We start from the raw sequence: 25467 nt of genomic DNA, 5'->3' as shown, positions 1-25467 counted from the left end.
GGATTAGTCCGGAATCCCATCGAGGTGCTTTTCCTCTTCCTTCGCTTCTCGAAGCTGCTCCTGAGCTGATGGCGAAGTTTGAGTATCTTGAGAGGCTAGCGGGCCGCCCAGACAATTACGGGGATCCCACCGCAGACGCCAGCAGCCGATACCATTTAGAACAAGGTTCGTTGTGCTTTGTAGTTCATAAGATGACTATTCCTCAATACCCAGACCGTTGGGTTGACAGGACTATGTGTTATTAAGCACTAAATCACGCCTGAAACTGATCGGCCTATCGCACGTGTTAATTCCATCGCGTTGCGATACCTAACTGAAGCCATACGCGTTCGTGTCCTCCCGCCTCCATCATCATCGCGAAAATGTCAGAAAATGTATACTGCGGAATTTGCGGAGTGCCCTGCTCCGGAAACCCAAGCGACCACGAGGATCTTTCCTCAGGAGAGGGATTCGGTGATGAAGACACGATTAAATGGTTGTATGAGTGCAAGCTCATCTTGCAGCGCCCCGCCAACAAAAGGTCCGTTACGCATTGGGAGTTCCACGACACGCCATGGCTAACCGATACAGAGCCGTCGTTATTCCACGTGCTCAGTCAGATGAAGACATTTACTTCGGTGTCGATTATGACGAGAACAAAAACGTGCTTCGTAAAGGCGAACGGTACTTCGAAATGTAAGAGAAATGAAACGAGGGCCTCTAATGTGGCAGCATACTAACTCAACAAGATACCGTACGGAGGACTCTGAATGTGATTCTGAAAGCTATTCTGAAAGTGAGTCTGAAACCACTTACCTTCCCTATGTGATTCCTTCCCATGCATCCTGCTATGAGCTGCCTCTTCATGGATAAGGCCTAGAAACGGTACGTGTAGAGGAATTTGTGTTTCTGCTCGAACCATCTGACATGTAGGGATATTTGTGTATATCTCCACTGTTAGTAGCAACAGGAAATGGTAACGGTTAGTGCCTGCCGCATATGCTATGGTATCACCGGTCAGCGGTTTGACCCGGGATTATCTCCGCCAACCCACTCCTGTTGATCAAAAATTACAAAGCTTCTTCAACTCGGGCGAAGAGTGCCATAAGGTCACAATCTGACATACAGAACCCTTGATTTGGCTTGCACATATGGTCTATAATTTGACTCAGCCGATTGTGATGAAGAAAAACGGATGGCATTGGCTGATGCTATTCATAGCTTATTCTATGCTTTTTCGATCTCAATGAGCTGCAATACTGCCACTGTGGACTCACCGCCACCGCACAACATTGCTTTCACTCCCATCGTAGAAGAGCTTCAAGCCTGGAGTGCAATTACTTCTCGTGCTCACTAGAGCTTGCTCCGTAGGGCGGCCCAATCTTTCATTCCCCCATATCCGCCACACAGGGCTCTCATTGCCATGTTGGGCCACAAACTGCAAGCCAGTTAACATTCCCCTGTATTCACACCAGAACCTAACACTGTTTAAGTGTGATCCTTGCACATCCCATTCATCATGAGTATAATGTGGCCGCGCTTTAAGCTCTTCCGCCAGGGCGATACCTTCGGTACATAGACACCACGGTCGGCTCCACTCAGTTTCGCTTTCTGGTAGAGTGAACTCTGTGGGACCAATAGATTTTGTGGTGTTGTCATCAGCGTAAGTAAAAGATATCGCCGCCAAAGGAATTTGTGGTTCTTTTGTCGAATGGGCCATAGCGACCTTAATCGACTTTAAGGGTCTTCCGCAATCGACCCAGGCAACAGTAGCATAACGACTAGGAATTGAAACAGGTTTCCCATATCTGTTATATAGTAGATCTCCCGTCTTACCAAGAACAGGACCCTGCTCGTAGATTGCTGTGACCGGCTGACTTGGGTTCCAGCAGAGTCCCCCGGAATCAGTTTGTGGAGCGTGGCTTTCGTAATAGCCAACATTGCGTGAGAAGGCGCCAATGATCACCAGCTCGTGCGTTATTACACCACTATTGTAGTCATCGAGTGCAGTGTACCAGTTGCAGTAGATACCCATGGTGATATCGCCCTGGTGTTCATGTAACGGAAACCTCGTTGCGTCAGGGTGAGCCTTTCCGAAAATCAGATACCTGTTGCGATTGGTGATAAAACGAAGAGAGGCTCCTTCGTGCGGTTTTGCGTAAAGATATACTATTCTCTCGCCGCCGGGACCATCAATGGGGTAGTACTGCATGGCGTGTCTTCCAGGCCCGATGCTCCGACGAGTACCGTCTGTGTAAATGATCTCTATCCCCAGGAACATAGGATCCACGCCAATTGCCTTCAATTTCGCTAATTCTTCGTCACAAGTCCAAGGCTAAATATTCCATAGGAGACCACGTCTTCTTGAATGCCCAACCCCTCTCACTGAGTGTGCATGGTAGAATGTTAAGATTGGCCGGGGGTAGCTCATCCTTCCAAAGGTGCTCCATTGTCAAAGGATCGGAGGAGATTTGGCTGCGGGTTTTGGAAGTAAGCCGATCAATAGTACCTGGTGGCGCACGATTCACTGGATGATGGAGGATGGCGAATTTCTCGAGAACTCCTCTGGGGCCCCAGGACCCATCGAAACCAACGACAAAATGCCCCTGGCTGGGTTGAATGATTCGAAGATGTCCCTCGTATTGACATGTACCTCGTATTGACCATGCTGAACTGGAGGATTTCTGGAAAAGAGGAACTTTACCCCCACGACTTGGAAATCGGGCTTGCTTGTATCGTCATACTGATCACTCGCTCTCGCTGGCCCAGTCACTGTCACCATCATCGTCGTCAATCTTCTCAAGTCCACCCACGCTATACACAATGATAGCAGCAAGCCATGCACCGTCTGGCAATTGAAAATCTTCAGCTTTTGCGATGTCGCGGTTGGATCCAATGAGCTGCACGCTGCCTACCTCTGAGTATCTTGTACTGACACCAGCAAGCTCGCCGGTACTTTTCCAATAGGTCGTGATGATAGTTCTGGCCTTCTGGATGTCTGAGAATTAATGAACTAGGCTGATTGCAGAAGACTCTGTATGCCTGCTTTCTGGAACCACCAAGGTTGACATTGGTGTACTATTGGCGTTCTGAAGGATGGGGGATCTGCTAAAAAGATTAACATCGAGTTTCGTTTTGCGATCGAAATACTCGTCTAAAACTTGAGAGCATGTTGACTAAATTCGATACCGGTTCGAAATCGCCATAGTCGCAAAGGGATACCCGGCCTCGCCAGTAGGGTGAATCATGTTGCCATACATCAACGATTGATACACTTCACACCAGTCAATTCTACCAGTGAAAAGTCTCTCAGCGGATTGGAGGAAATCAACCATCCAGGGCATCCCAGAGTAGACCTTGTTCTTCCAAAAAGAAACAGTAGACGTCTCTGCTGCTACATCTCTTGAAGAAGCCGAGCAGCAGACAGGCTGGGATCGTTAAGTTGTAGAAGTATTTTGGAAAGAACTTCGCTTGGCAAGGTAGTCAGCGAACCATTCTTGGAAGAACTCTTAATGATGGGCTCGTTCTGCGTCTCCAGTCGATGATCCAGTAGGAATGAGTTCATATAATGTTCGATGTCTGGAATATCAACAGGCAAGGCCATGAGGACTTCCGCACCTCGAATATTTAACCATTTCTGTTCCTGATATTCACAAGCTTCCCCATAGCTAAGATCGAGAAATGAGGGCCGTAAAGTACCAAGTCCTTTCTTTGGAAGGTGGGGGTTTCAAAGTCTCATACAAGACCTGATGGTTGATGGGACGTGGGGCTGCAATTTCTTCAATTATCCTGAAGCAAGCTGTGTGATATGGGATCACGACTGAGTAGGGAGCATCCCAATCGTAACTTTTGTTTAACAGGTCAGCCAACGTCACCACCAGTACTTATTGACCACTCACACTTTGAGATATCGATCGTTTAGTGGAAAGGGAATTTCCTCCGGCTTCACAGTATAGAAGTGCATATCAGCTAGCTCAGATACAGCATTCTCTACGATGAATATTCTATAATTTGCGATTATTCTGTCAGGCAAAGCCATTACCAAATCAAAGGGGGTACGCCTACCTGTCGGAGGACGACGATGCTGGATTCTGGCCAAGCAGCTTCACATCACGAGACCACTTCACTTCCGGGTCGTAGAGACGTCTTGGATCGTAGCTTTGATCGCCACCGAAGCCCTCCGGTATTTCACCAGTTGGTATTCCACACAAGGCACAATACACATGAGTCGCCATTTCTGTAGTTGATGGGTTGTGAAGTCAAGACCAGGCGACCCCGCTCAAGCTTATATCCAATCAGGTAGGTAGGTTAGAAAATAACAAGCATACAAAAACTGCTACCAAAATCTACTCAAAATTACCTAAAATTACTTACAATTACCTAAAATTATCTAAGATTATCTAAACTTACCTAAACTTTAGGTATTCCTCAGTAGATATCAGCCTATAGTGTCCTCAGTGTACGTATTATTGTACAACCCGTCTGCCAGTATAAACTTGCCTCAGGCACTGCAGCATTAGTGTGATTCAACATTCTGACTGTGTATTCAACCTCCCAACTGAGACACATGGGTTCCGAGGCCCTTGGAGTTGAAGAAAACTTCAGAAGACTTCGATTGTTTCTCATGGCAAACGAATATTTTAACTATCTAAGTAGCGTATCCAACTAGAGATACAAAATCGTTAGATATCGTTTCGTTGCATCTCTTGCCCGTGATATCCATGATCAAAGTCCAGCAACAGCATAGGAATGGAGGCTTATAGGGAAGAGGACTTTGCGAGTCTCAAGTCCTACGCCCAAGTTTCCTGCATGGAGTCGGTAACAGCCAAAGGCTAGATACCGTTGTTCCATCGGACACATCTGATGCGACGAGAATCGCCACCTCGTTGGTTCAAATTAACACAAGGGTGATCATTATCATTTGCCCAAGATCCCAAGAGGTTTCCGGTGCAAGAACCACCATTCTCAGTCTTGCCATCATAGTAGAACCACGGACCCGCAGCGAAGTAAACAGAGTTACTAGTGTCATCCATGGTGACATCGTTAATGAAGCCGCTGTTGTGTTCGTAAGAGGCGGTTCCTTGAGCACTAGTTAAAAGGATAGTTAATAAGAGTTATGACTTGGACTATCTGGAATGTTAGATAACTTACCAGTTGTCGCTAACGAACTCGTTGGCCTTGCGCGTGGCGCGGGGGTTGAGTGCTGCAGCATTGGCGCTGGTGGCAACAGCCAGAGAAAGGATAGTGCTAAGGATGGTAGTGTAATGCATTTTGAGAGTTTTAGAAGGGATATGATTGAGAGAAGTATTTGTTAACTGTAGTGTGGTTTGGAAAGCTGTAAGTTGTGAATGAGTTGTTTTAATCAACTGAACAAGACCAGCTTGGCCTAGGTATTTATACTTCCCAGTCGGAATTCTTTTAGCACCTGTTACGGCTATTTTTATTTAATCCACGGTTCTATTGTAGATCTCAAGAGAATACTAGGATTATTTCAAGAGAATGATTCACATTTTATTGGTTCGCTCGGATTGTTTCTTTATTTTGGAAACCGAGGCTGACTGTGACATCGTTCTTCTACTCAGCCCCACTGCATGAGATTATAGTCTAAACCTACTATGCTCAGCCTTGTGAGTCGGCATGAAATCATGTCCGAGTGAACCAATAAACATCAGATTCGCAAAATTGTTTCACATAACTTAATTACGATTTACAATATTCACCTAAATCCTGCCACTTTATCATCCTGAACCCACTTTACGCGCGGAGCTTGGGGGCCAGGCCCCGTGCTTTATGTATAGACTCTCGGGGGCTGGAACAACGGTGCCCTATCAACCTGGTTCGTGTCGAAGAACAGAATTTATACTTTCTACCAATCGGCCCGACCACCTAATTGTGTTTCAGAATAGAGGGAGAATAATTGTCTCTCATGACTCGGATCTGCCTATTATGGTGCAGATTCCCCTCCCAAGGAAGTCCCGTGATAAATAGGCGCTGCTGGCCTTATTTACGGCTGCACCCCTTTATGTCCATAGCTCTCTTCATTGCCCTCAATTGCTTTAGCAGAAAATTTGCCAGCCTCCTAGAGTGCTGGGTTCTATACGGCTATTCCAGCCTGATCTAGATTCCCATTACTCTCATCAGCTCATCACCCATCTCCTTCCTCAACTGGGTCTTACCGGTGTTGGTTTTCGCATCTCAGTCGCATGGCAGTCTTGATCTAGTTCAAGTCAGTTAACGGATTGCTTCATCTTTATACCAGCTTCGGTTACTTTACCGTTGTCGGACCAGCCAGGCAGGTCAGAAAACAACCGACACACCTTTCTGGCACATGACCTAAGGACCGCCTAAGCCTTAGCTAAATTTACCTAAAGTTTAGGTATTCCTTAGCATATATTTGCCTATAGTCTTCTTGGTTTACGGCTTATTACTACCCCATCTGCCAGAATCCACTCTCCATACAGTAGCAAGGATTTAGAGGAGGTCCGAGGGGTCCTCCTGTGAGTCTGGGATGAACCAACCTTGACGGACTAGCCTATTGAATTCTTCTAATTCGTCATCCAAGTCACTGACGATATCGAGTTTTAGATGAACTGTGACGTCTTTGGAGTGAATACTATTGTAGATGGCGTCAAGGTCTGTCTGGGTTGGTCGAACAGCCTTATCCTTTCCGTACCTTTCATCTGAATTGCTGGAGGGTCTGCGTATTATGATGGCTTCCCGACCTGCTCTCGACGATGATGGGCTTCTGTAAGAAACCTTGTAGTGACGGTCGCTAAAATTATCTTCATCATCTTGAAATTGGTGATCACGAGTTACGAGTCTCATTTCAGGATTTGGCCGCTGCCCAGGTCGTTAATCAGCGTTTTGTCACCAGATAAAGAGACAACATACACATAAAGTGGTTTCGAAGGAGAACGGTGCATTTGGAAGCACCGCCTGATGGCTTTAACCTTAATTGGATCGCCAACAGGCGTACCAGTGCCTTTATTCCATTGTTAGTTCATCATCAGAAGCGTTCCGATATAGCACTTACCATGAGCTTCAACGTATCGAGTTTCGCTCATCGACAAACCAGCTTGCGTATAAACATGACGTATGAGGTCCTCCTGAGATTGCGAGCTAGGCTGAGTGAGAATCGGCGTGTGGCCATCCTGGTTTGAGCCAATCGATCGGATCACGCCTCGAATCATATCACCATTCTCAATCGCAGCTTGTACAGGCTTGAGAACAACGGCAATAACTCCCTCGCCACGTGCATAGCCGTTAACCCTCTCATCAAAGCTGTAGCAAACGCCATCAGGCGAGAGAAATCCTTGGTTAGCCAGAACCTGAAAGATGCTTGGGTCAAGAAGAAGGTTTGCGCCCGTCGCGACAGCCTCTGAAAATTAGTCAATCATAGAGGGAAGGGGTCCTATGACTTACACATGAAGCATCACCGCTCTTCAGAGCTTTGCAGGCCATATCGACAGCCGACAAGCTACTAGAGCAGGCAGTATTGACGTGAATACTTGGCCCACGAAGGCCAAAGTACCAGCTGACACGGTTGGGAATAATACCGGAGACAGTGCTTCCAGTTACAGCTGTTCACTCCAAGTTATCTGGGTCCACGGCCGTCATTCTGCTGTAGTCCTCCAGCATAGAGGCTGAGAAGACGGCAGTGCGAGAGCCCCTGAGACTGTCAACTGGGAGACCCGCTACGACACAAACAGTAAGTACTCCTGCATTTTGGATGACTTTCAGATATCTCACCATTCTCGAAAGCGTGGTAAGTAGTTTCCAGCGTCCAGCGCTGCATCGGATCTCTCGCCGAAGCTTCTTTCGCCGTGAGTGAGAAGAAGGGGGCGTCGATGGCGGCGACATCATCGTTGATGAAATGCCCTCCTTTTCAATTCCACTGTAGCAGTATCAGACACGGTCCAGGTGCTTGATGAGAACTACTACCTTCTGATGCCTGTTACTGGTAAATGAATCTGTCTTGACACGACTTTCAGGCCAGTCCGTCATCAAGTTTCGTCGGTTCTCGAGAACATCCCAGAACGCATCATCATCCTCAACACCTTGCGGGAGCTTGAACGAGTATCCAACGATTGCAATATCACTCATCTTGTCGGCTTTGCCTTGGTGATCGGAAAGGATTCAGGAGGGCCAACTCTACAGTCAACTCTAGTATTCTACTGTGCTAAGACTCATACCACTATCTTTCAAGGGAGTAATCGGCCAACTACTCTGGTATTTTCCTGTCTAGATTCCCCGTCGTTCGATAACTTGACCCCAAGTGGTACACTCTCTCCATCATATTTTCTCCGAGGCATTTTATAACACGGATGATTATTCCTATCTAGTGGCAGTCTTTGAAGCTACTGCAGAGGAATCCTTCGAAAACCAGACATTGACCTCGGAGAAATGTTTCTGAGTTGAACTAATGCATCAACAGAGTTTGACGTGGAAGAGACCTAGTTCGACCTGCATATATACGACAGAAATAAGCTCAATTGACGAAAACACCAGTCAACAAGGAAGTTGATGCCCTTTGGATTGGTTGCATAGAGGTTAGCTTCGGCGAACTGAAACAAAGCAGCGCGGGCCGGCACGCCTTGAGATAATCGAAACATGAACTCGAAATTAAATCTGGTTCCAAGCCGAGGGCCACCTGACTGCATCTGCCACGTCGACCCCTGCTGATACTCCTCTCGGGAAGGTCTTGTCCCCGTCGATAGCCAATGTCCGAAAGTCCTTAACCTACCCTGTACTCTCGTATTTGCCGAAGAATTACGCCACGATGCTGAAACTTGGAAACGCTGATCTGTTGGGTGAATTGTGCTAAATCCTCCGAGGCGAGAGACGGGAGAGGAAGCTAGGAAAACTTCCGGGAAATCAAGACAGGCCCAACCCCTGAAGAGATCAGCACTCATCCCTGCCCATCACCTTACCATTCGTATTGTTCCCTGCTTAGTGGAGACATTTTATGAGACTTTGCTCCTAGCGAAGACCAACATCATATCATTACTGGTTTGCATTACGAATTCTTTCTCTTCTCCTTGTCAAGGTTGAGGTTTTCGTTCTTGGTCGAATGGGGATTTTTAGATGACGACCAGACGTATCCTGCTTCTCGGTATGCGCGATGTAACATGAAATGGCATCATTCTAACCAGATCCCTTGTGCTGTAGTCATGAACAGCAAGCATGATGTTTAACAGAGCTTCAAGAGAGAGCGCATTGCTAATGCAGAGATGCAACACCTTTTCTCTGTTCATTATCAACCTTCAGTATCTGAAGGTTTAGCTAAGTGTTGACTTTTAAATACATATAAAAATCTTACATTAACTGTAGCGTTTTACAGAGTGAGAATGCAACCAAACCGACCCTTTTTATATAGTTCATGCAACGTCGGCCAACCCTCATGCGTTATACACCCCAGGGTTTTTGAGACGCCGGAAACGCAGCATGGCCCTCCGAATCGCTTGTCGAGTGATTATCCTGCGTGATCTTGATCTGCGTCGTTCGAGTAATACCCTGCCCATTATTGGCATTATCCCGCAAATATTCCGTCGACTCAGATCCTTTGAGTGTTCCAAGTGGTACGCCATCCTCATCCAGTTTGTAGTAAGACTTGGGGCCTGTAGAGGAAAGCTGTGAACCCTTTGTCCCGCTTTTGCCATATCGGTCTGCAGTATTGGGGTTCGTAGGGGCGGTGCTCATGCCGAATGCACGCTTGATATTGCGGATCACGCCGGTCTCTTTGAGAATCTTGGGGATGCAGGGGACGCAGACGATGAAGAAGCCGCAGGTCATTTCGGCGGTGGCCCAGAAGACTAGAGGGGCGAGGGCGTATAGAGCGTCGGCGGCTTTGCCGTACTTGACTGTAACAGCTAATCGGAAGGCGGCAGACACGCAAGCGCTATAATAGTCGTTAGTACAAGAGCTGAGGTTGTTGAGGTTTGCACTTACAGTAGACCCAGTCCAAAGATAACAGACACACCCATTCTCTTCTTCCAAGACATCTTCAGCTTCCAGATAACCTGCTGGGGCAGTAAAAAGATGGCAATATCGCAGCACAAGTGGATCGTAGCAGATGCGACTTGAAGCTTATGCAAGTCCCAGCATTTGGCACCAGGAATTCTAAAGTCCCAGATAGCTTCATGCGGGGTGCACTGCATATTCAGAGCAACAACAATAGCGGTGTTGGACGTAGCCTGTACGAAGCCAATGATCATGCAGCCCCACCAGAAGATGCTCTTTGTTCGTGTGCCCTTCGGCACGAAGAGTCTACACCATTCGACGAGGATGGCGATTTTGAGAAACGGGAGGACGAAAGAGTAGCAGACTCCAAAGATGAGAACCCACTGATATATGTCAGCCTTTATGGCTCTGTAGTTTGCGTAAAGGGATGCTCACGTAATTCGTGGGAATTACATCCTTGAGACGGACATTCCATTGATGCACAAAATATCCAGGAGTATCCACCATCTTGAAAGTCGCGTAGGCTGCACCCCAGTAGTTGCCCTTGGTTTTATTAGAGATCATGTAAACCACAGTCAAAGGATCGAACATACATATGCCAAGGTCGTGAGAACTTCAAACTCCGTTAGCGATGACTCGGGAAGGATCAGACACGCTACTCACTCTCTTCAGTCTGAAACTTCTTCAGCAGATAAACCCGCCCATAAGCTCTCAGAAGGAAGCATATCGTGGTAATCACCGCACAAACAATCAGAACAGTATAAGCCAGGCCATTCTGATTTGGAGGGTCGTTCAGATTCGACAACTCGCCCTTTGGCGGCGCAAGGGCCGGTCCATCTAGATCAATGGTAGCCATGATGAAAGGATTCCAGGAGCACAGGACAATAACAAGGTCTTGATCTTCAGGCACAAGAGTTCCAGGAACAAGCTGACTTTTAACGATCCTATGGGAAGAATTTGATCCCCCATGTTAAGGAGAGTTTGGTACCAAACGTGGCGAGCCTCGACCCCGGTATTTCGGGTCCGGGAGGCGAAACATGAATTGCTTTTGGATCTGATACTATAGCAGGTAACTAACTATTTACAAGGTCATCTCTTACTGAAAATTCTTGTCAGTGCAAGCCGTAATTGAGATTTTGATTGAAACATCCGTTTGCGTTAACGTCCCCGTCTGTGTTCTCCTGGCGATCATATCCAAGACTAGCTGCAAGTTCCCGGAATCCTGGTCCAGTCGTGACATTGGCTGCGGTGGGTTAGCCGTAGAAAGTGCAGGGGCTAGTAACTGGAACCTGTGATCTGTCCAGTAGTTCTCTCACAAGTTTCCTCGGGACGTTGTCGCCAGAAGGATAAAAAGTGGTACCCTATGGGAAAGCCTGGTTATTAGCCCTGCCTTGTCTGAAATCGAACTCCATATGGTGGAACCTCGGCTGCAAGCTCATGCCACTTCTTGTTCAAACGAGCAATTAAGCTTATGATATGTTCCTGGCTAGGCTTGGCCCGAACCACGCGAGGTTTAACTACTCTAGTCACTGGCGTCAATTATGAGAAGCCAAAGTAAACTTACGAGTGACTAGCAGCCCTATATCATTAAAATGCCCCGTATGTGAGTTCAGAAAGAGAGACTGTCCATACTGGGACTCAGACGGGAGACCGGCACCCGATCGAAGGATTCAGAGTCCCCACCCACCAAGAGAAAAGAACGCAAACTAGGGTGAGCCAACAACATGTGATCAGTCACTGCAATTTACATGCGCAGTCATAATGCTTCAATTCTTTTCCAGCGGAGCAGATCCTTAACAAATCTAAGCGCATGCATTTACGCTGTCTACCGGGTTACCGGAAATGTTACACCCCTATGCAGGCCAGGATAGTTGCTCATGAATATCGTGCCCCCATTTCGTTCCTATACCCTGAAACTGTTGATAAGATTTCATTGACTTTGTTGCTAGTTAGTATTATCCAAGCTAAGAGTCCTAACGTCTGATCTCTTGCATAGCATGACAGCCAGAAGGCGCGGGCTTTTTATTAGTTCCCGTTAACGTCCCGCTCCAGAATTTTAAGTTCCTTCGCCCCTGGTTCCTTGTTGGCGTTGCATGAACTTGGCCGACTTGGCATTATTGGTAACATCTTGATCAGAAATCTGCAGATGATCGGCATTCCTGATCCTTGGGCAAAGGTCGGAAAACCAGGTCCCTGGTATCCGAAACGCTTCGTTGGTTGAAGAGTAATTATTTCCTTGGCTGCATTGAATGATCAGACCACTTCCTTGCGCAGTTGTCCCAAGACTATTGTTTCAACCTTTTCGTCGATTCCTGCAGCCAGAAACTCATTACTATCCCTTCGTATAGCAAACCCCTCACTGTTAATGCTGCAAGATCTCGATAGCTTCTTAGAGCACTCAGCTGAGAAAAAGAAAGGGGTCACCAAATCATCCTGCAGAGAACCCACTCTCGGCTACCAGGCTCATAAATCCAGCTCAATCTCACACCTATACTCTTCTCCATCACGTATACTTTCACACACACTGATTTGAATCCACAAAGAGCCCCACGTCATGCCCAAGCAACAGGTCTACCATCTTCACCCGCTTGGCTGGGAAAACGACCCCGAAGAGGAACGGTTCAAGGTCACCACGCTCGACTACCTTACTGTCTGCAGCTACAACAACTACGCTCTGTTCTTCAAGCTAGAGGACTCCGAGAAAGTAAAAGCCGCTGAGATCCTCAAGGCTGGGCTGGAGAGGACGCTGGCTCAGGCGAGACACTACTGTGGAACCATTGAGAAGGATCCTGGCGGTGGTCATTCTTTCACCAAGAAGAGGGATAGTACTATTCGCTTCTTTGTGCAGTGGCTTGATGCACCTGAGGATGCGGATAAGTATCCTTCGTTTGGGGATCTTGAGAAGACAAACTTTAGTGCTGTGACGCTTGGTGATCTTGAGCAATGGAGTGTACCGCCCATGACATATGGTGAGAAGCCTGAAGCACATCCAGACAACAGTCCTGTCGTTTCAGCCTTCAAAGCCAACTTCATCAGAGGTGGATTGGTGTTTAACATTCACCATCATCACTACACCAATGATGTCATGGGTTGGGCGGGTTTCGTTCACCAGCTAGCTGAGAATTGCTACGCTGATGTGAATGGCACCAAGCATCCAAGCTGGGACCCCCTCAACCTCGATGTCTCGCGCCTCATCAAGCAAGAGCCTCCAGAGGATCAAAAGATCGATGGCCCAGCTCCTCCAGAACGCCATCCCGCTCACCAGGTCGGCGTGTCTCTGCTGTTCCACCTCCCCAAGAGCAAGGCAGCCGAGCTCAAAGCAAAGGCCACTCCCGCCGATGGAACGTGGATCTCGACATACGATGCCTTCTCAGCCTTCATCTGGCGCAACCTCACGCGCATTCGAGCGCCCGTCTTCAACCCCGATCCGAAGTCGACTCTATACTGGTGTGAAGCGATTGATATGAGACGGCGCATGCACAGTCCAAAGGTGCCACCGCGCATCCAGCACAATGTCATGTTCGCTGTGACGTCTCCCACGGCGCCAGTTACGCAACCAACGGTCGCGCAGATCATGTCGGAGTGGTCGCTGGCAGAGTTGGCATCGTATATCCGCCGCTTGACCAATAGTGTGACGCAAGAGAACCTTGACAAGACGCTTGAGATGGTGGCTACCATTCGCGACAAGACTTCGTTGAACACCCGAGTCGATGCTCAGCCTCCTCTATCGATTCTCCAGACAGACCATCGAGATGCGAACATCACTTCGACTGACTTTGGCTTCGCGAAGCCAGCTACATACCGTCACCTTCTCGATCGCATCACAGAAGGTGTCATCATTATTTACCCACCTCGTGACCCATCACCCGAGTCAGATGAGGGTTGCGAGTTTGCCATCTTCTACGAGAAGAGGCTTGCTCAAGATCTGATCAATGATCTTGAATGGAGTGAGTACTTTGAGTATAGAGGGGTTGATGCCGAGGATGCTTCTGAGGCCAAGAAGTCTAATGGCACCAATGGCACAAACGGGGTGAATGGCACAAATGGCACAAATGGTTCTTCCTAGATTCGTACTTACGTAGCAACCTAATACGAATTGATTAAACGCTCAGTACCTTCCAGTAAAGCCTCTCCATTCTCAAGCTCTCCATAAACCAATCATCCCCAACCTTCTTCCACGTCTCATGATAATGTCCACCGCCCGTTCCATGAACACCTCCCTCATGCTCCTTCGTCCCAGCATGGTATGTAACCGCCCAGATAGCTTTAATCTCATCAGGCGCAATCTGCTCCATCTCTGCTGGTCCGACAATGTGAATCGTTTGCATCGTCTTGAACTCATTCTCGAAGAACGCTACCCAGTCCTTCGTCGAAGACCATGAGTACTCAATCTCTCCCTTCGTGATCACACTGCCGTCTGGATTGTGAAAGATAAAGCTCGCATTGGGTAGCATGATGCTGTCGAAGCGGTCCCATTGATTAGAATCGGCGAAGTGACAGTATTGCGCCTTCTTGCGCTGGATAATAGCAGCGACTTCGGGGGAGACAGCCATTTCGATGAGGGGGGATGAGTTGCTGTGGGTCGCCTGCGGAGTGCGAGTGAGTAGGTGTTGATTTCGTGCCATCTTGATTGAGTTTATACCTACCGAACGGAAATTCCTGTACAAGACGGTGATAAATAAGGTTGAAGTTCAAAAAGGCTTGGCTGTAATCTTGAAAGTCATCTTATAGTGGCATTAATTACATAATGATACCAGTAACGAAACAGGGATGCACTAGCATCAAAAACACATAGAGCGAACCATACCTCTTTTGCAATAGGAATATTTCAATCTAGAAAGGGCCTCTTTATGAGTAATTCTCGCCTCCATGGATTTGATTGATAGTTTTAGGTCATGACACATGCAACATGTATCTTTTTGGCCTTTATTTGGACTTGCACGCAAGACTTTGCCAAGGTCTTGGCTAAGATAACCTCCTCTTTAACACCTTAGTTGGGAATGCACTGAATCTATGAGATTCGGGACTGAGTCCCTTAAGTCTTTGTAGACACTGAGGAGAACTAGAGACTACTCATGACATGTCCATCAGCTCTTATTCGAATTCGATGCCAGATAATCTATCATAACAGCATACCGATCTTCGAAAAAACAGCCCAAGGTAGGCTTCAAAGGCGAGACAAGGGCGGACAGAAGCCTACTAGGGCTGCCATTACCATAAGTAACTGCAATGTATTGCTTAGCATCTCTTATTGCTATCTATTTATCCATCTATTTCTTCGTCTCTGTCAACAATGACTCGAATCCCTCTATTACCGTGGTCTTGTCATTCTGACGTTCCACCTCATCACTCCTCTCAACAACATCCCTCCCCTCAATCTTCCTCGCCTCCATAATGCTCTTCCCCGTCTTCCTCTTCACAAGCGCCCTCGCACTCAGGTACGCCCCCTGTCCCGGCAACGCGAACAACCCAATCGCACCAGAGCCCACCTTCGTTCCTAGATTCAACAACCCGATACCAACACCTTTCGCAGCACCCGCAGCGCCTTCTTTCTTCGCTCCTCTCACGGGCTCCATGACTATACCGCCTATACCTTCAACCATACCATGTGCAAAGTTCTTCCCGGCTGCTATACCGCCTGATTTCCAATCTGTAACGGCACCTGGATCGTAGGCTTTGCCGCCGTAGAGTTTGGGGGCGTTGCGCATTCCTTCTGTCACGGCGTAGGGGAGGTCGAGAAGCATGCCTTTTGAGTAGTGCTTGAAGAAGCCGCCGACACCCGAAGCTGAGCCCTTCACGGCTGCTAGTGCACCATGTTGGGGATCTTTATCTTTGGTGCCCGTTGGTGCTGGAGGCAGATCCATGCCAGCTGGCCTGCCAAAGACATCCTCCTCCGAGGGGCGTTTCGAGTTATCCCCCGCTCGATCTCGACTTGCTGATCTGCTACCACTTGGAGTCACTGGTCGCAGAGCTTGGATGGGTTTGACGACAATATCAGAGGCTGACGTGACCATACCAACTCCAGTCGTGGCGAGCGTCGCAAGTGTCGCAGTCAACGGATCCCAGCGACGGTTCTCAATATGAACTGGCTGCGGTTGGTAACTACAAAATGGTCAGCAAACTCTTCCCATGCTTGTCACGGTGTAACATACGCCTTGAGGTTATTCCACAACACCTTCTCACCCTCGACTAATATCTCAGCAGCCATCTTGGACAGTTTTATCTTCTTACCCTTCTTTTCGTACAGCCATGCTGCAGAACGATTGGGTAAGAGGTCACATCGCATATTGTTGAGAGGTAAATTCGCATGAAAGGACGCCACGGCTCGTCTGACACCGGCTTCACGTGACATCTTATCAGCGATTTGTCGTGCAGCTGTAGAAGCTTCAGGTGTCAAACAGAAGAGAATAGCTTCGGCGAGGTTGCTGCTGTTCAGGGACTTGAAAGGTATGGGAGCTGGGCCTGCACCGCCCGCGTGGACCATGTTTCCCCAAAACGGTTGGCTGTTCGCCATGATCAGCTTGAGAACTTCAACCAGAATGGGACGACTTACTCTCCGAAGAACGGTACAATGGTAGTAGGCTTTGCGTTGAGGAGACCGCATGCCGTGGTTCCAGCACCTCCGTGATGTATCACCGCAGTGACATGCTGAAATAGCCACTCGTGGGGACAGTCACCTAGAAAGAAGACTTGGTCGTCTCCGGCTGAGTCGCCTCCAAGCTTACTCCAACCTCGGGAGACGATCGCCCGTGTCCCCGTCGCACTAACAGCCTCGAGAATTGTCGCTGTTAACTTCTCGGGGTCATCTATTACGATACTGCCAAAGCCGATGTATACTGGTGGTGGACCGCTTGCCAAGAACTGCTCCAAATCTGGTTCAGGTTGATATTTTGGAGCATCGCGGAAGAAGAAGCCGCAGACATCTGTCACGGCTATCGTCAGCGAACGGTCAGTAAGGGCATGGATTCAGACATACCAATGTTCTCAGGCCAGTCGGCTGGCTTGGGTACTAAAGCTGGTGACCAACAGTATGTGACGGGTACACCCAAAGTCTCCGTCAAACATGGACCCTCGCTGAATGGAATCGGTTCCAGGTCTATAGTGCCCCTCCACGCATTGATGATGTCGCCGAGTCTGTCTCATATCAGCACATATTCATCCACAGACACTTCTCTAAAACTCACCCTTGCCAAGTCATCCACTCAACCAACGAATAAGACACATAATTCGCAGCCGTCGCCGACATATCACTCCCATTCGCCTTCAGATTCGCAAGTGGGTGACAGAACTCCCTTGTACTCGTCCAGGGCATCGTGAACATGAGATGTAAGGGGACACCGAGGGCTTGCGCGCAATGGATGTGCGCAAAGCTAGGTGGATTCGCGATGATTGCATCTGCAACAAACGGTCTTCCTGTGAGTTCATCGGGTTCAATGCAGGAACTCCAACACTTATGTAGCATTTCGTCAACCATTTTGCGTTTTCGTTGGATCTCGCCCCCGCGTAGTGTCTTCATGCTGGGGAATAGACCAGGGTTTTTGACCATGTAGGCCATCAGTCTTTACAAAGCCGTTAGCTCATGCTGACATCAACAATTGAACCTGGAGAGGACTTACTCAGCGGGATCACCGCCAATTGAGAAAAACTCAAGGCCAGACTCTCTCACAAATTTGTCGAACTGGCCGTGTGTCGCAAGTCGCACTCGGTGGCCATGGCGCTGCAATTCTGTACCCAGCGCGACAAAAGGCTGAACATCTCCTCGACTACCAACAACCTGAATGACGATATTGAGGCGAATGCTCCTTTCGCTTGTCTCGGTGTACGCAGGCGGTTGGTTCTGTCCATAAGAAAGTGGAGGCTTTCCCGTCGGAACCAGTTTCGACAGTCGCCGAGCTATTCTCGAACTAAGATCAATATCAATTCGTCCATCTTCGCGACTAGTTGTAGTGGCTTCTAATTCCGCCAACGCTTCGTAGGGCGGAAGCTCATCTGGCAGTGGGGCGCTATGCTCGCCATTTGCTGGGAGCTCGAAATATCTCGTCTGTCGGTTAGATTGGTCGTCATCTGGTGTTGGAGACATGTTTACTCAAGTCGATGAAGGTGAAGGGAATTGGAAGTAATTGAAGAAGTTCTCAGCTGCCAGTCAGAGCGACGCCATGTTATAAGAAACCCGACCGTGAAACATTGCAGCTAATTGACTGGTTGCAGAAAACGGAATGGCCGAAAAGACGCTATCGCGAAATACGCGTATCACAAAATACACTTGGGCCATTTGTATACGCAGAGTCTCAGAGCCATAAACATGATATGTTGCTCGGGTAAAAGCCTGATTTCAACAATGTAATATACGAGAATTATGTAAAATAAAAATCTCCGACCGGATATACGTATGTGTTTCAATCAATCGGATGAGAGTCCTATTGACCAGCGTCGAGTTACATGAGCCAAGCTACTCAAAGCTTGTGAGGCAGTGAGTTGAGAAGTGGAGATAAATGAATACGCGTATGGAGGATGGCTTTGGTGCCGCATACGACGGGGTTCCCGCTTTGCGCTAGACTGTATCGGTTATAGCTCGTTGCACAGGGCTCGCGGCTTGACCTTTAGATCCGAAAATATTTCTAGCTTAGTATAGGGTAGTAATTGGCAACCAGACTACTCCGTAGGTACATTTGCAATAGAATCGAATCGCTTCCAAGTCTTGTTGATAAATTAAAATGTAAGTACAGCATCACTGGGGTTTTTTGGTTGTATTAAAAGCCACTATACTAGAAGTATATCTCGAAGCTTCGATATAAGATACGCGATGCGGACTTGAACTTAGCTGTCAGCTACAGAAACAACAAATAAAAGTTTAACAGAATAGTCATCAACCCACTGGATAACCAAGTGACAGGTGTAATATAATAGCCGATTCGACCTGAAGTATATTCTGGAGTTTCAAATTTCATTTATTATCTATCGTGCATCTCAAATCATCTATCCATTTTGAGATATTGTTCCTTTCATCATAACACATCACCCGCTGATCAATGCCCTGCATAAACCCTCCTTATCCTTCTGCATTGAGTCAACGAATGGCTCAGTGACCATTCGGGAGTCATTCGGCGGCACTTTATTTCTCAGAACTATGGCCACGTCGAACGCCATTGTTCTTGAAGTACTTGTGATCCTTCCAAGCAATAACAGCCGCCCAAAAGTTGACGACTCTGCGCAGTGTCAGCCAGTTCCCTGATGAGTATGAGGCAAATCAACTTACGTAACGACCAGCGCTACCAGTCCGACCAAGATACCAATTGCACAGTTCGCACCGATGCATACTCGAGTGGCCATGTTAAACGCCAACCCCATCACCACCGCCCAGAAGACAATGTCCATTGTGTTCAGAATCGCATTGGCTTTGAGACTTCCGAATCTTTTGAACTTATCTACCTTTTGTGTGAGGTGTTCATAGGCTAGGAAAGCGTACGATTTGAGACTCTGCGAAACTGTGAGCTTAGTTCATGATGACTTGGTCAGAGACCGAATGTGGTAGCCCACCATTGTTATAGCCATGATGTCTGATCTGGTCATCGGGATGCCTGATGGTTTTGTTGCGACTTTGGCGATACCGAGGATGAAGGCGAGGGTGATGGTGACGACTTGGAGGATGAAGACTTTGTTCTTCCAGCTGTGCTCGAAGAAGCGGCTGTCGAAAAAGTCTCTGATGCCCATGTTGTCGGTTGCTCGATTTGAAGGTGGAGATTGAATGGTAGGGTGTGCACGGTGGAAGGCGGAAGCAAGATGTCGAAAGACGATAAAAACGAGGGGACTGAACACGGGTGTGTCAGACTGCAAGCTTGAAAATGAACAGAGATTTTTGATCAAGATCTTTTCTGGATCTGATATTGGTATATATAGGTTGATTAATGTTATGATATGGGCCAAGGTCTATACGCGTATAGATCTTGGCGTTTCGGGGGTGAGCCGTACGCGGAGAATTGTAAATCAGATCGCAGATAAGCTCAGCCACGAGGCTCAGCAGGAATGGCGTATCTGATTCATTTGCGAAAAATATTTTTTTCTCAGAGACATATGCGCACTATGACCTGGTCCTGTAGAGAATTAATCACTACTGCTTGGCGACCAAGACTGACCAGGTCAGATCAGTGCTCGCCACTGGTGACTGTGCTCAGTTGACTCTACCTCATCTCCCTGCAAGTCAGTAATCTCTTTTATCCATTTTCGGTCAAAATAAATTCTATGGTTATGAATCAGTGGGAATTAAATATTTATAGTTATGTGTTGGTGATGGCAGTGATGAAAAAGAAGCTGCAGGGCTGTGAAACAGAGATCTACAGTCTTGGCAGGTAAGAGAGCTTGTGATTGGCTGCGCAACCGCCAACAGTACTGATGGCCTCATGCCTACCGATGCGCATGAGGGGAAGAGTCATCGCGGCTAGAATTTACAGATAAAGTCGACTACGCCGCACGGAATCTGACATATGTGCACCAGAGTGCATGGATATTTCTTCAAATCCATTCATTTCAATATTGACTTCTTACCATTGGATTAACAATCATCAACGCCTCAGCCTGTTTATCTCCGGGCTGTTATCCTCAAAATGACTCCCATGGCCATGAGAGTAACTACACTGCTGATTCTCGCGACTCAGTCTCTCTCTCAAACTGTCAATATCTTCCGTGAAATTCCAAGCGACGTCGACCAATGCATCCGACCGTGTCTCTTCCGTCCCAACAACGCAAACGCTGATCTCGGCAGCGCTCTAAACTGCGGCGCACCATACCAAGAAAAATGCTACTGCGCAACGGATAGCGGCAAAGCGAAAGCCGTGAGCAAACACATCGACAGCTGCGCACAAGCTAGTTGCTCAAACGGGCAAGAGTCGCAGGATGCTGAGACTATGCGACACTATTACGCTTCTTACTGCATGGGAAATGGTTACTCAGCAGAAGCGATGGAAGAATGGTACACAGGTACCGAGGCTCATGTCACGGGAACAGGTACAGCTACCGTAAAAGACATGTGGGGATGGAGTACGGGGACAAACGTAAGAGCGCATATTTTCCCTGACGCGACAGGACGGAACGGTAACAACGACGACGATAATGGCGGTGCATCTTTGACGAGCTTCAAGTTACTGTCCTTGGGGGTTCCAATAGCTGTGGCGCTTTCTCAGTGGATTTAGGGTTTAGCTATTTCTCTCTGAGATATTGCTTTGAGTATTAGTCTGCGACCTAATAAAAAAGACTTGTACCTGTCTCATGTACTTGCTACACAAGGCTGGATCTTAAATGGGCAGACGGGGTAACAAAGGCCGAAGTGGAGAAAGGCCTCGGTGAGTAGAACGAGATATAAACGAGGTGAACAAGACAGTAAACGAGGCACTTTTCACAGCCGTGGTATATATAAGAAGCATTATTTTAAATAAAATATAACATAAAAGATATCTTAAGTAGTATATCTATTAAAGATAATATAATAGATATACTACTGTAGAAGGATTTAGTAGTAAATATAGAGAGAATAAAGCAAATCACACTGAGCAGGGGAACGAGGCGCGAACGAGATACAAACTACTGTACCCAAGTCCTGAAATGAGCCCGATGCACAAAGACGTCTAACGTTAATGGTGCCCCATTTCCCCACGGGGTAATCCCCTGAATCGGCAGTGCTAATCCCAATACGAATCAGCTTGTCCAGAAACGCTTGGTGAGTGCTGGGGAATCGCCATTGAGGGGGGTTGACTTCGCCGTAATAAACAGCGACAACTAATTTAGACAATGACTTGGGGATGTCAATCTCGCTGATAACTTGCCCGAGACGCGAGATTGGAAATGGACATAAAAGAAAGGCCTGTAGCTATCCGCAGAAGCCAATCTCCTCACTAACAAGTACAAGCACATTCATTATCACCTAACTCTGCTACTGGTCACCCAGGCTAGATGCGTCTCTACGGGTGCCAATTACTTGCCTCCACGGCTGCCATTGGCGTAGTCGTCGGGCAAGGTATTTCACCATTGTCCAACGCGGTCCCAGGATTCGAAGCTCCCTCAGCCGAGTATCGTCCCAAGTTCAGATATTGGTAAGTAAACTATCCAACCTCACGAAATGCCAACATTTAACTTATAATCCCCATCAAAAAAGGCTCCCAGATGCAGATGTTGACCACGATGTCCTCCAAACCGACATCCAAGACCTCCAAAAGCTCGGCGCCGGCGGTCTGGAGTTTCTCCCATTCTACAACTACGGCTTCGGCGGCGTGAACGACTCCAAGATGGAAACATATGCCTTTGGCAAGCCTGCGTTCAAGGACGTTCTCCAGATTGCGCTTGAAGCTACAAAGGCGAGTGGGCTGTCAATGGACGTGGCGCTGGGTGCTAGCCAGGGCCAGGGTGTTCCCTCCAAGCCACTCACTCCTGGTCTTGCCGTGCAACTTGTCTATGGCAAGGTGTCTGTTAAAGGAGGAGAAAAGTTTGATGGGGCTTTGCCAGCTGCTGATATCGACTGGAATGAGAACTTGGGGTATATTCACCCGCAGGAAAAGTTTGGTGGGAGCCGTCTTATTGGGGTCTCTGCCGCTGCCATTGCATCCAGTAAGTCATACATATTTAACCCCCCGTCTAGAGAATGACCACTCCTACAATCATTTATTACACCATCGTGTCTTGTACTGATGACTTTGAAGGAAACGACTCGGGCGACAGCAATGCTTTCATCGCCTTGCATGAGAAGTCACTGGCCGACCTCACCGAGTACGTCAAGGACGGCAAGATCACATGGACAGCACCAAAAGACTATAAGGAGTACGTGTTATTTGCGCACTACGAGCGCTACACCAACCAGCGATCGTGTGATGGCGTTCCTACTGATGTAATTGCCAACGGCTCCTGGGTTACAGACCATTTCAGCGCCGCTGGGGCAAAGCTAGCATCCCAGTTCTGGGAGAAGAACCTGTTGAGTACCCAGATCCGCCAGTTGCTCAAGGAGGTTGGCAAGCACAGTAAGTTCAATCCCCGATAAGCTTTTGGTTTAGCCATTCTAACCTGGGAATAGCTTGGGAGGACAGCATGGAGATTCAAGCTTCGCTTTACTGGTCTCCTGGGTTCCCGGATCGCTTCAAGTCCAAGCGCGGTTACAACGTTATCAAGTATCTTCCATTGCTATTCCACAAGTCGACATCCTTTACAGCCGCCCAGGCTCCCTACAACACTACATTTTACCTCGATGGGGCTCCGGATGACGGACAAAGCAAGTACCTCCAGGACTACCGACTGACCTTGAACGAGGGTTACCAGGAGTACCTGCAGACCTTCGAAGACTGGGCTGAATCGCTGGGCCTCTCACATTCGTGTCAAGTTGGGTACAACATTCCCTTGGACATTGTAGGTGTCCATGCTTCTAGCCGCAATTCTAGTGCCACGACATGTCTCTGACACGTTAATAGCTCGCGGATATACCGATTGTTTCCACCCCCGAACTCGAATCTCTGGCCTTCAAAACACCAGATCAAATGTCACAATTCGTCGGCCCCGCACACCTTGGACGTCGCAACATCATTTCCACAGAAATCGGCGCAGTAGCACAAGGCGCATACAGTCTGACCATTCCATCCCTCATCAACCTCTTCCACGATGCATTCGCAGGCGGTGTCAATGCCATGATGATCCATGGAATGACTTACACTGGAGAGCAAGTCGGTTCGACCTGGCCTGGATTCACGCCGTTTCAGTATATCTACACTGAACTTTGGAGCCCCAAGCAGCCAGCGTGGAACTACATGTCTGAGATGATGAACTACACCGCCAGAAACCAGTTTGTCCTGCAGCAAGGAGTAGGCAAGAAAGACTTGGCCTTTTACCTGTACAAAGATCCTTATGGCATATCGGATATGTATAATGGCACGGATCTTCGTGCTAGCGGTAAGCACCGCTGCCATACCATGATACCACTTTTGCTAATTGAGTCTCAAGGCTTCACCTATGAGTATCTGTCGCCAGCGAACTTTGGCTCAAAGACTTTCAAGGTTACGAACAAAATCTTGGACTCTCCAGGTGCAGGATATCGCGCGCTCATACTCAACCAGCAACAGTTCATCACTGTTGAGGCATCGCAAAAGCTCGTTGAGTTGGCCGATGCCGGGCTTCCAGTCATTGTCGTAGGGGATCTCCCCGCCACGACAATCGGAACTAAAGGCCAAGATGCTGTGTCCAAGAACATCTCGAAGCTCAAGGGATCCAAGTACTCCAACATTGCTTTCATCAAATCCGCCGACGATCTACTCAACGCACTCGGCAAACTTTCCGTCAAGCCCCGAGTGATGACAAGCTCAGATGCTGCGAAGAACTTGTATACCGTGTGGAGGTCAGACAAGAGCTCGGACTATCTTCTCCTCTTCAACCGGGGTTCATCATCGACTTTTGACATCACGGCAGAGGTTGAACAAGGAAAGGTTCCTTACAAGCTCAACGCATGGACTGGGCGACAAGTTGCTATGGCATCCTTCAAGCGCTCCTCGGGCAAGGCCACCTTCCAGGTGTCTTTGAAGGAAGGCCAAACGGCGGTTGTTGCGTTTACCAGTGGCAAGTCGAAGACGAGCATTGTCACACATTCGGAGAATGTCATCGACGCTTCCTACAGTTCTGATGGCAAGGATGGCATTTCTGTACTATTGGGAGATACTCAAGCCGCCTCCTTGACTTTATCCAACGGACAGAGAAAGCAGATTCCTGCTGCTAGTAGCAGCGACAAGAAGAATGCCCTCAACATCGATATCGGCAACTGGAACATGACTCTTGAGTCCTGGGTCCCCGGTCCCGACGAGACAAAGTCGGCATCTGTCAAGAAGGTGATGAAGCTGGGCACTCAGAAGACATTGCAGCCCTGGTCCGAGATTTCTGGAGCACAGAATGTATCAGGCGTTGGTACATACACAGCTACCTTCCAGGTCCCAAGAGTCACAAGCAAAGATTCCATCGCTGTACTGCAGCTTGGCCCTGTGCTCAACACCATTCGAGCATGGGTAAACGACAAGCAGCTTCCGGCGATTGACATTTACGACGCTCAAATCGATGTATCGGATTATCTGGTTGCGGGAACCAACAAAATCCGGGTAGAGGTGGCGTCTACTTTGTTCAATGCAGTCAAGGCAAGAGTTGATTATGTCAAGGCGAATGGCGTTGGTCCAGCGGCACCTGCTTTGTATACTTTTGCAGATTGGCAAAGGCATGGATTAATTGGGCCCGTGTCCATCAAGTGTCTGCGCAAGGTCAGCTTGTAATATGCATGCCACAGGTTTAGGTCAGCCAGAAAGGGAGAGCTGTAGTAAGGGCCGAATATTCACGATTCAGAATCCTCGGCTGATAGTGCTTGACGTAGTGAGTAGTTCATGTCTAATAGGATAAAAGTGTCTCAAATGTTTCAATTATTGTGATTGTATGCCCCTTCAAATATGTACAGTTCCATCTGATGGCCCCGTGAATCGTTTGGAGAGACCCAATAGCCAAGATGAGATAATGAAGGTTATACTG

General features: G+C 48.1%; 12 protein-coding genes across 12 annotated transcripts; 4 read left to right on the top strand and 8 right to left on the bottom strand.

Annotated features, from left to right (window-relative positions):
• Positions 1-362: 362 nt before the first annotated feature.
• On the top strand, positions 363-852 carry FOBCDRAFT_266406 (uncharacterized protein; the record flags this gene model as incomplete). The annotated part of the gene is made up of 3 exons (XM_054702597.2): positions 363-520; positions 571-675; positions 729-852. The coding sequence occupies 3 exons, from the start codon at positions 363-365 to the stop codon at positions 850-852; spliced, it is 387 nt and encodes a 128-aa protein (XP_054558572.2).
• Positions 853-1716: 864 nt separating this feature from the next.
• FOBCDRAFT_266405 (uncharacterized protein) lies at positions 1717-2191 on the bottom strand (the record flags this gene model as incomplete). The annotated part of the gene is made up of 2 exons (XM_054702596.2): positions 1717-1760; positions 1816-2191. The coding sequence occupies 2 exons, from the start codon at positions 2189-2191 to the stop codon at positions 1717-1719; spliced, it is 420 nt and encodes a 139-aa protein (XP_054558571.2).
• Positions 2192-2726: 535 nt separating this feature from the next.
• FOBCDRAFT_266404 (uncharacterized protein) lies at positions 2727-3583 on the bottom strand (the record flags this gene model as incomplete). The annotated part of the gene is made up of 2 exons (XM_059611385.1): positions 2727-2977; positions 3472-3583. 2 exons carry the CDS (start codon positions 3581-3583, stop codon positions 2727-2729), a joined length of 363 nt encoding a protein of 120 aa, XP_059463731.1.
• A 1121-nt stretch (positions 3584-4704) lies between these two features.
• Positions 4705-5249, bottom strand: FOBCDRAFT_194137 (uncharacterized protein; the record flags this gene model as incomplete). The annotated part of the gene is made up of 3 exons (XM_054702594.2): positions 4705-4784; positions 4820-5067; positions 5131-5249. 3 exons carry the CDS (start codon positions 5247-5249, stop codon positions 4705-4707), a joined length of 447 nt encoding a protein of 148 aa, XP_054558569.2.
• A 1551-nt stretch (positions 5250-6800) lies between these two features.
• On the bottom strand, positions 6801-8082 carry FOBCDRAFT_234938 (polyketide synthase; the record flags this gene model as incomplete). Its single annotated transcript, XM_059609999.1, has 5 exons — positions 6801-6961; positions 7013-7355; positions 7402-7559; positions 7687-7860; positions 7938-8082. The coding sequence occupies 5 exons, from the start codon at positions 8080-8082 to the stop codon at positions 6801-6803; spliced, it is 981 nt and encodes a 326-aa protein (XP_059463730.1).
• Positions 8083-9374: 1292 nt separating this feature from the next.
• FOBCDRAFT_313313 (uncharacterized protein) lies at positions 9375-10795 on the bottom strand (the record flags this gene model as incomplete). The annotated part of the gene is made up of 5 exons (XM_031180405.3): positions 9375-9877; positions 9928-10322; positions 10375-10482; positions 10533-10552; positions 10603-10795. 5 exons carry the CDS (start codon positions 10793-10795, stop codon positions 9385-9387), a joined length of 1209 nt encoding a protein of 402 aa, XP_031041173.2. The 3' UTR covers positions 9375-9384.
• Positions 10796-12283: 1488 nt separating this feature from the next.
• On the top strand, positions 12284-14060 carry FOBCDRAFT_209929 (transferase). The gene has a single exon (XM_031180404.3). It carries the CDS (start codon positions 12494-12496, stop codon positions 14003-14005), a length of 1512 nt encoding a protein of 503 aa, XP_031041172.2. The 5' UTR covers positions 12284-12493; the 3' UTR covers positions 14006-14060.
• Positions 14040-14564, bottom strand: FOBCDRAFT_313311 (uncharacterized protein; the record flags this gene model as incomplete). The annotated part of the gene is made up of 1 exon (XM_031180403.3): positions 14040-14564. One exon carries the CDS (start codon positions 14562-14564, stop codon positions 14040-14042), a length of 525 nt encoding a protein of 174 aa, XP_031041171.3.
• Positions 14565-15156: 592 nt separating this feature from the next.
• Positions 15157-18080, bottom strand: FOBCDRAFT_246404 (uncharacterized protein). Its single transcript, XM_059610775.1, has 6 exons — positions 17556-18080; positions 17124-17498; positions 16916-17073; positions 16493-16862; positions 16092-16442; positions 15157-16041 (listed from the first exon to the last, which is right to left on the bottom strand). Exons 1-6 carry the CDS (start codon positions 18017-18019, stop codon positions 15210-15212), a joined length of 2550 nt encoding a protein of 849 aa, XP_059463729.1. The 5' UTR covers positions 18020-18080; the 3' UTR covers positions 15157-15209.
• Positions 18081-19051: 971 nt separating this feature from the next.
• FOBCDRAFT_266397 (uncharacterized protein) lies at positions 19052-19650 on the bottom strand (the record flags this gene model as incomplete). The annotated part of the gene is made up of 3 exons (XM_031180401.2): positions 19052-19145; positions 19196-19416; positions 19477-19650. 3 exons carry the CDS (start codon positions 19648-19650, stop codon positions 19052-19054), a joined length of 489 nt encoding a protein of 162 aa, XP_031041169.2.
• Positions 19651-20540: 890 nt separating this feature from the next.
• FOBCDRAFT_313309 (uncharacterized protein) lies at positions 20541-21125 on the top strand (the record flags this gene model as incomplete). The annotated part of the gene is made up of 1 exon (XM_031180400.2): positions 20541-21125. One exon carries the CDS (start codon positions 20541-20543, stop codon positions 21123-21125), a length of 585 nt encoding a protein of 194 aa, XP_031041168.2.
• Positions 21126-21882: 757 nt separating this feature from the next.
• On the top strand, positions 21883-25348 carry FOBCDRAFT_246403 (uncharacterized protein; the record flags this gene model as incomplete). The annotated part of the gene is made up of 6 exons (XM_059610774.1): positions 21883-22022; positions 22085-22383; positions 22626-22940; positions 22994-23322; positions 23385-23859; positions 23911-25348. 6 exons carry the CDS (start codon positions 21883-21885, stop codon positions 25215-25217), a joined length of 2865 nt encoding a protein of 954 aa, XP_059463728.1. The 3' UTR covers positions 25218-25348.
• Positions 25349-25467: the final 119 nt, after the last annotated feature.

This window comes from Fusarium oxysporum, chromosome I, assembly GCF_013085055.1.
Source record: "Fusarium oxysporum Fo47 chromosome I, complete sequence".
Classification (NCBI taxonomy): Eukaryota; Fungi; Ascomycota; class Sordariomycetes; order Hypocreales; family Nectriaceae; genus Fusarium; species Fusarium oxysporum.
This window is presented reverse-complemented; position numbering and strand designations above follow the sequence as displayed.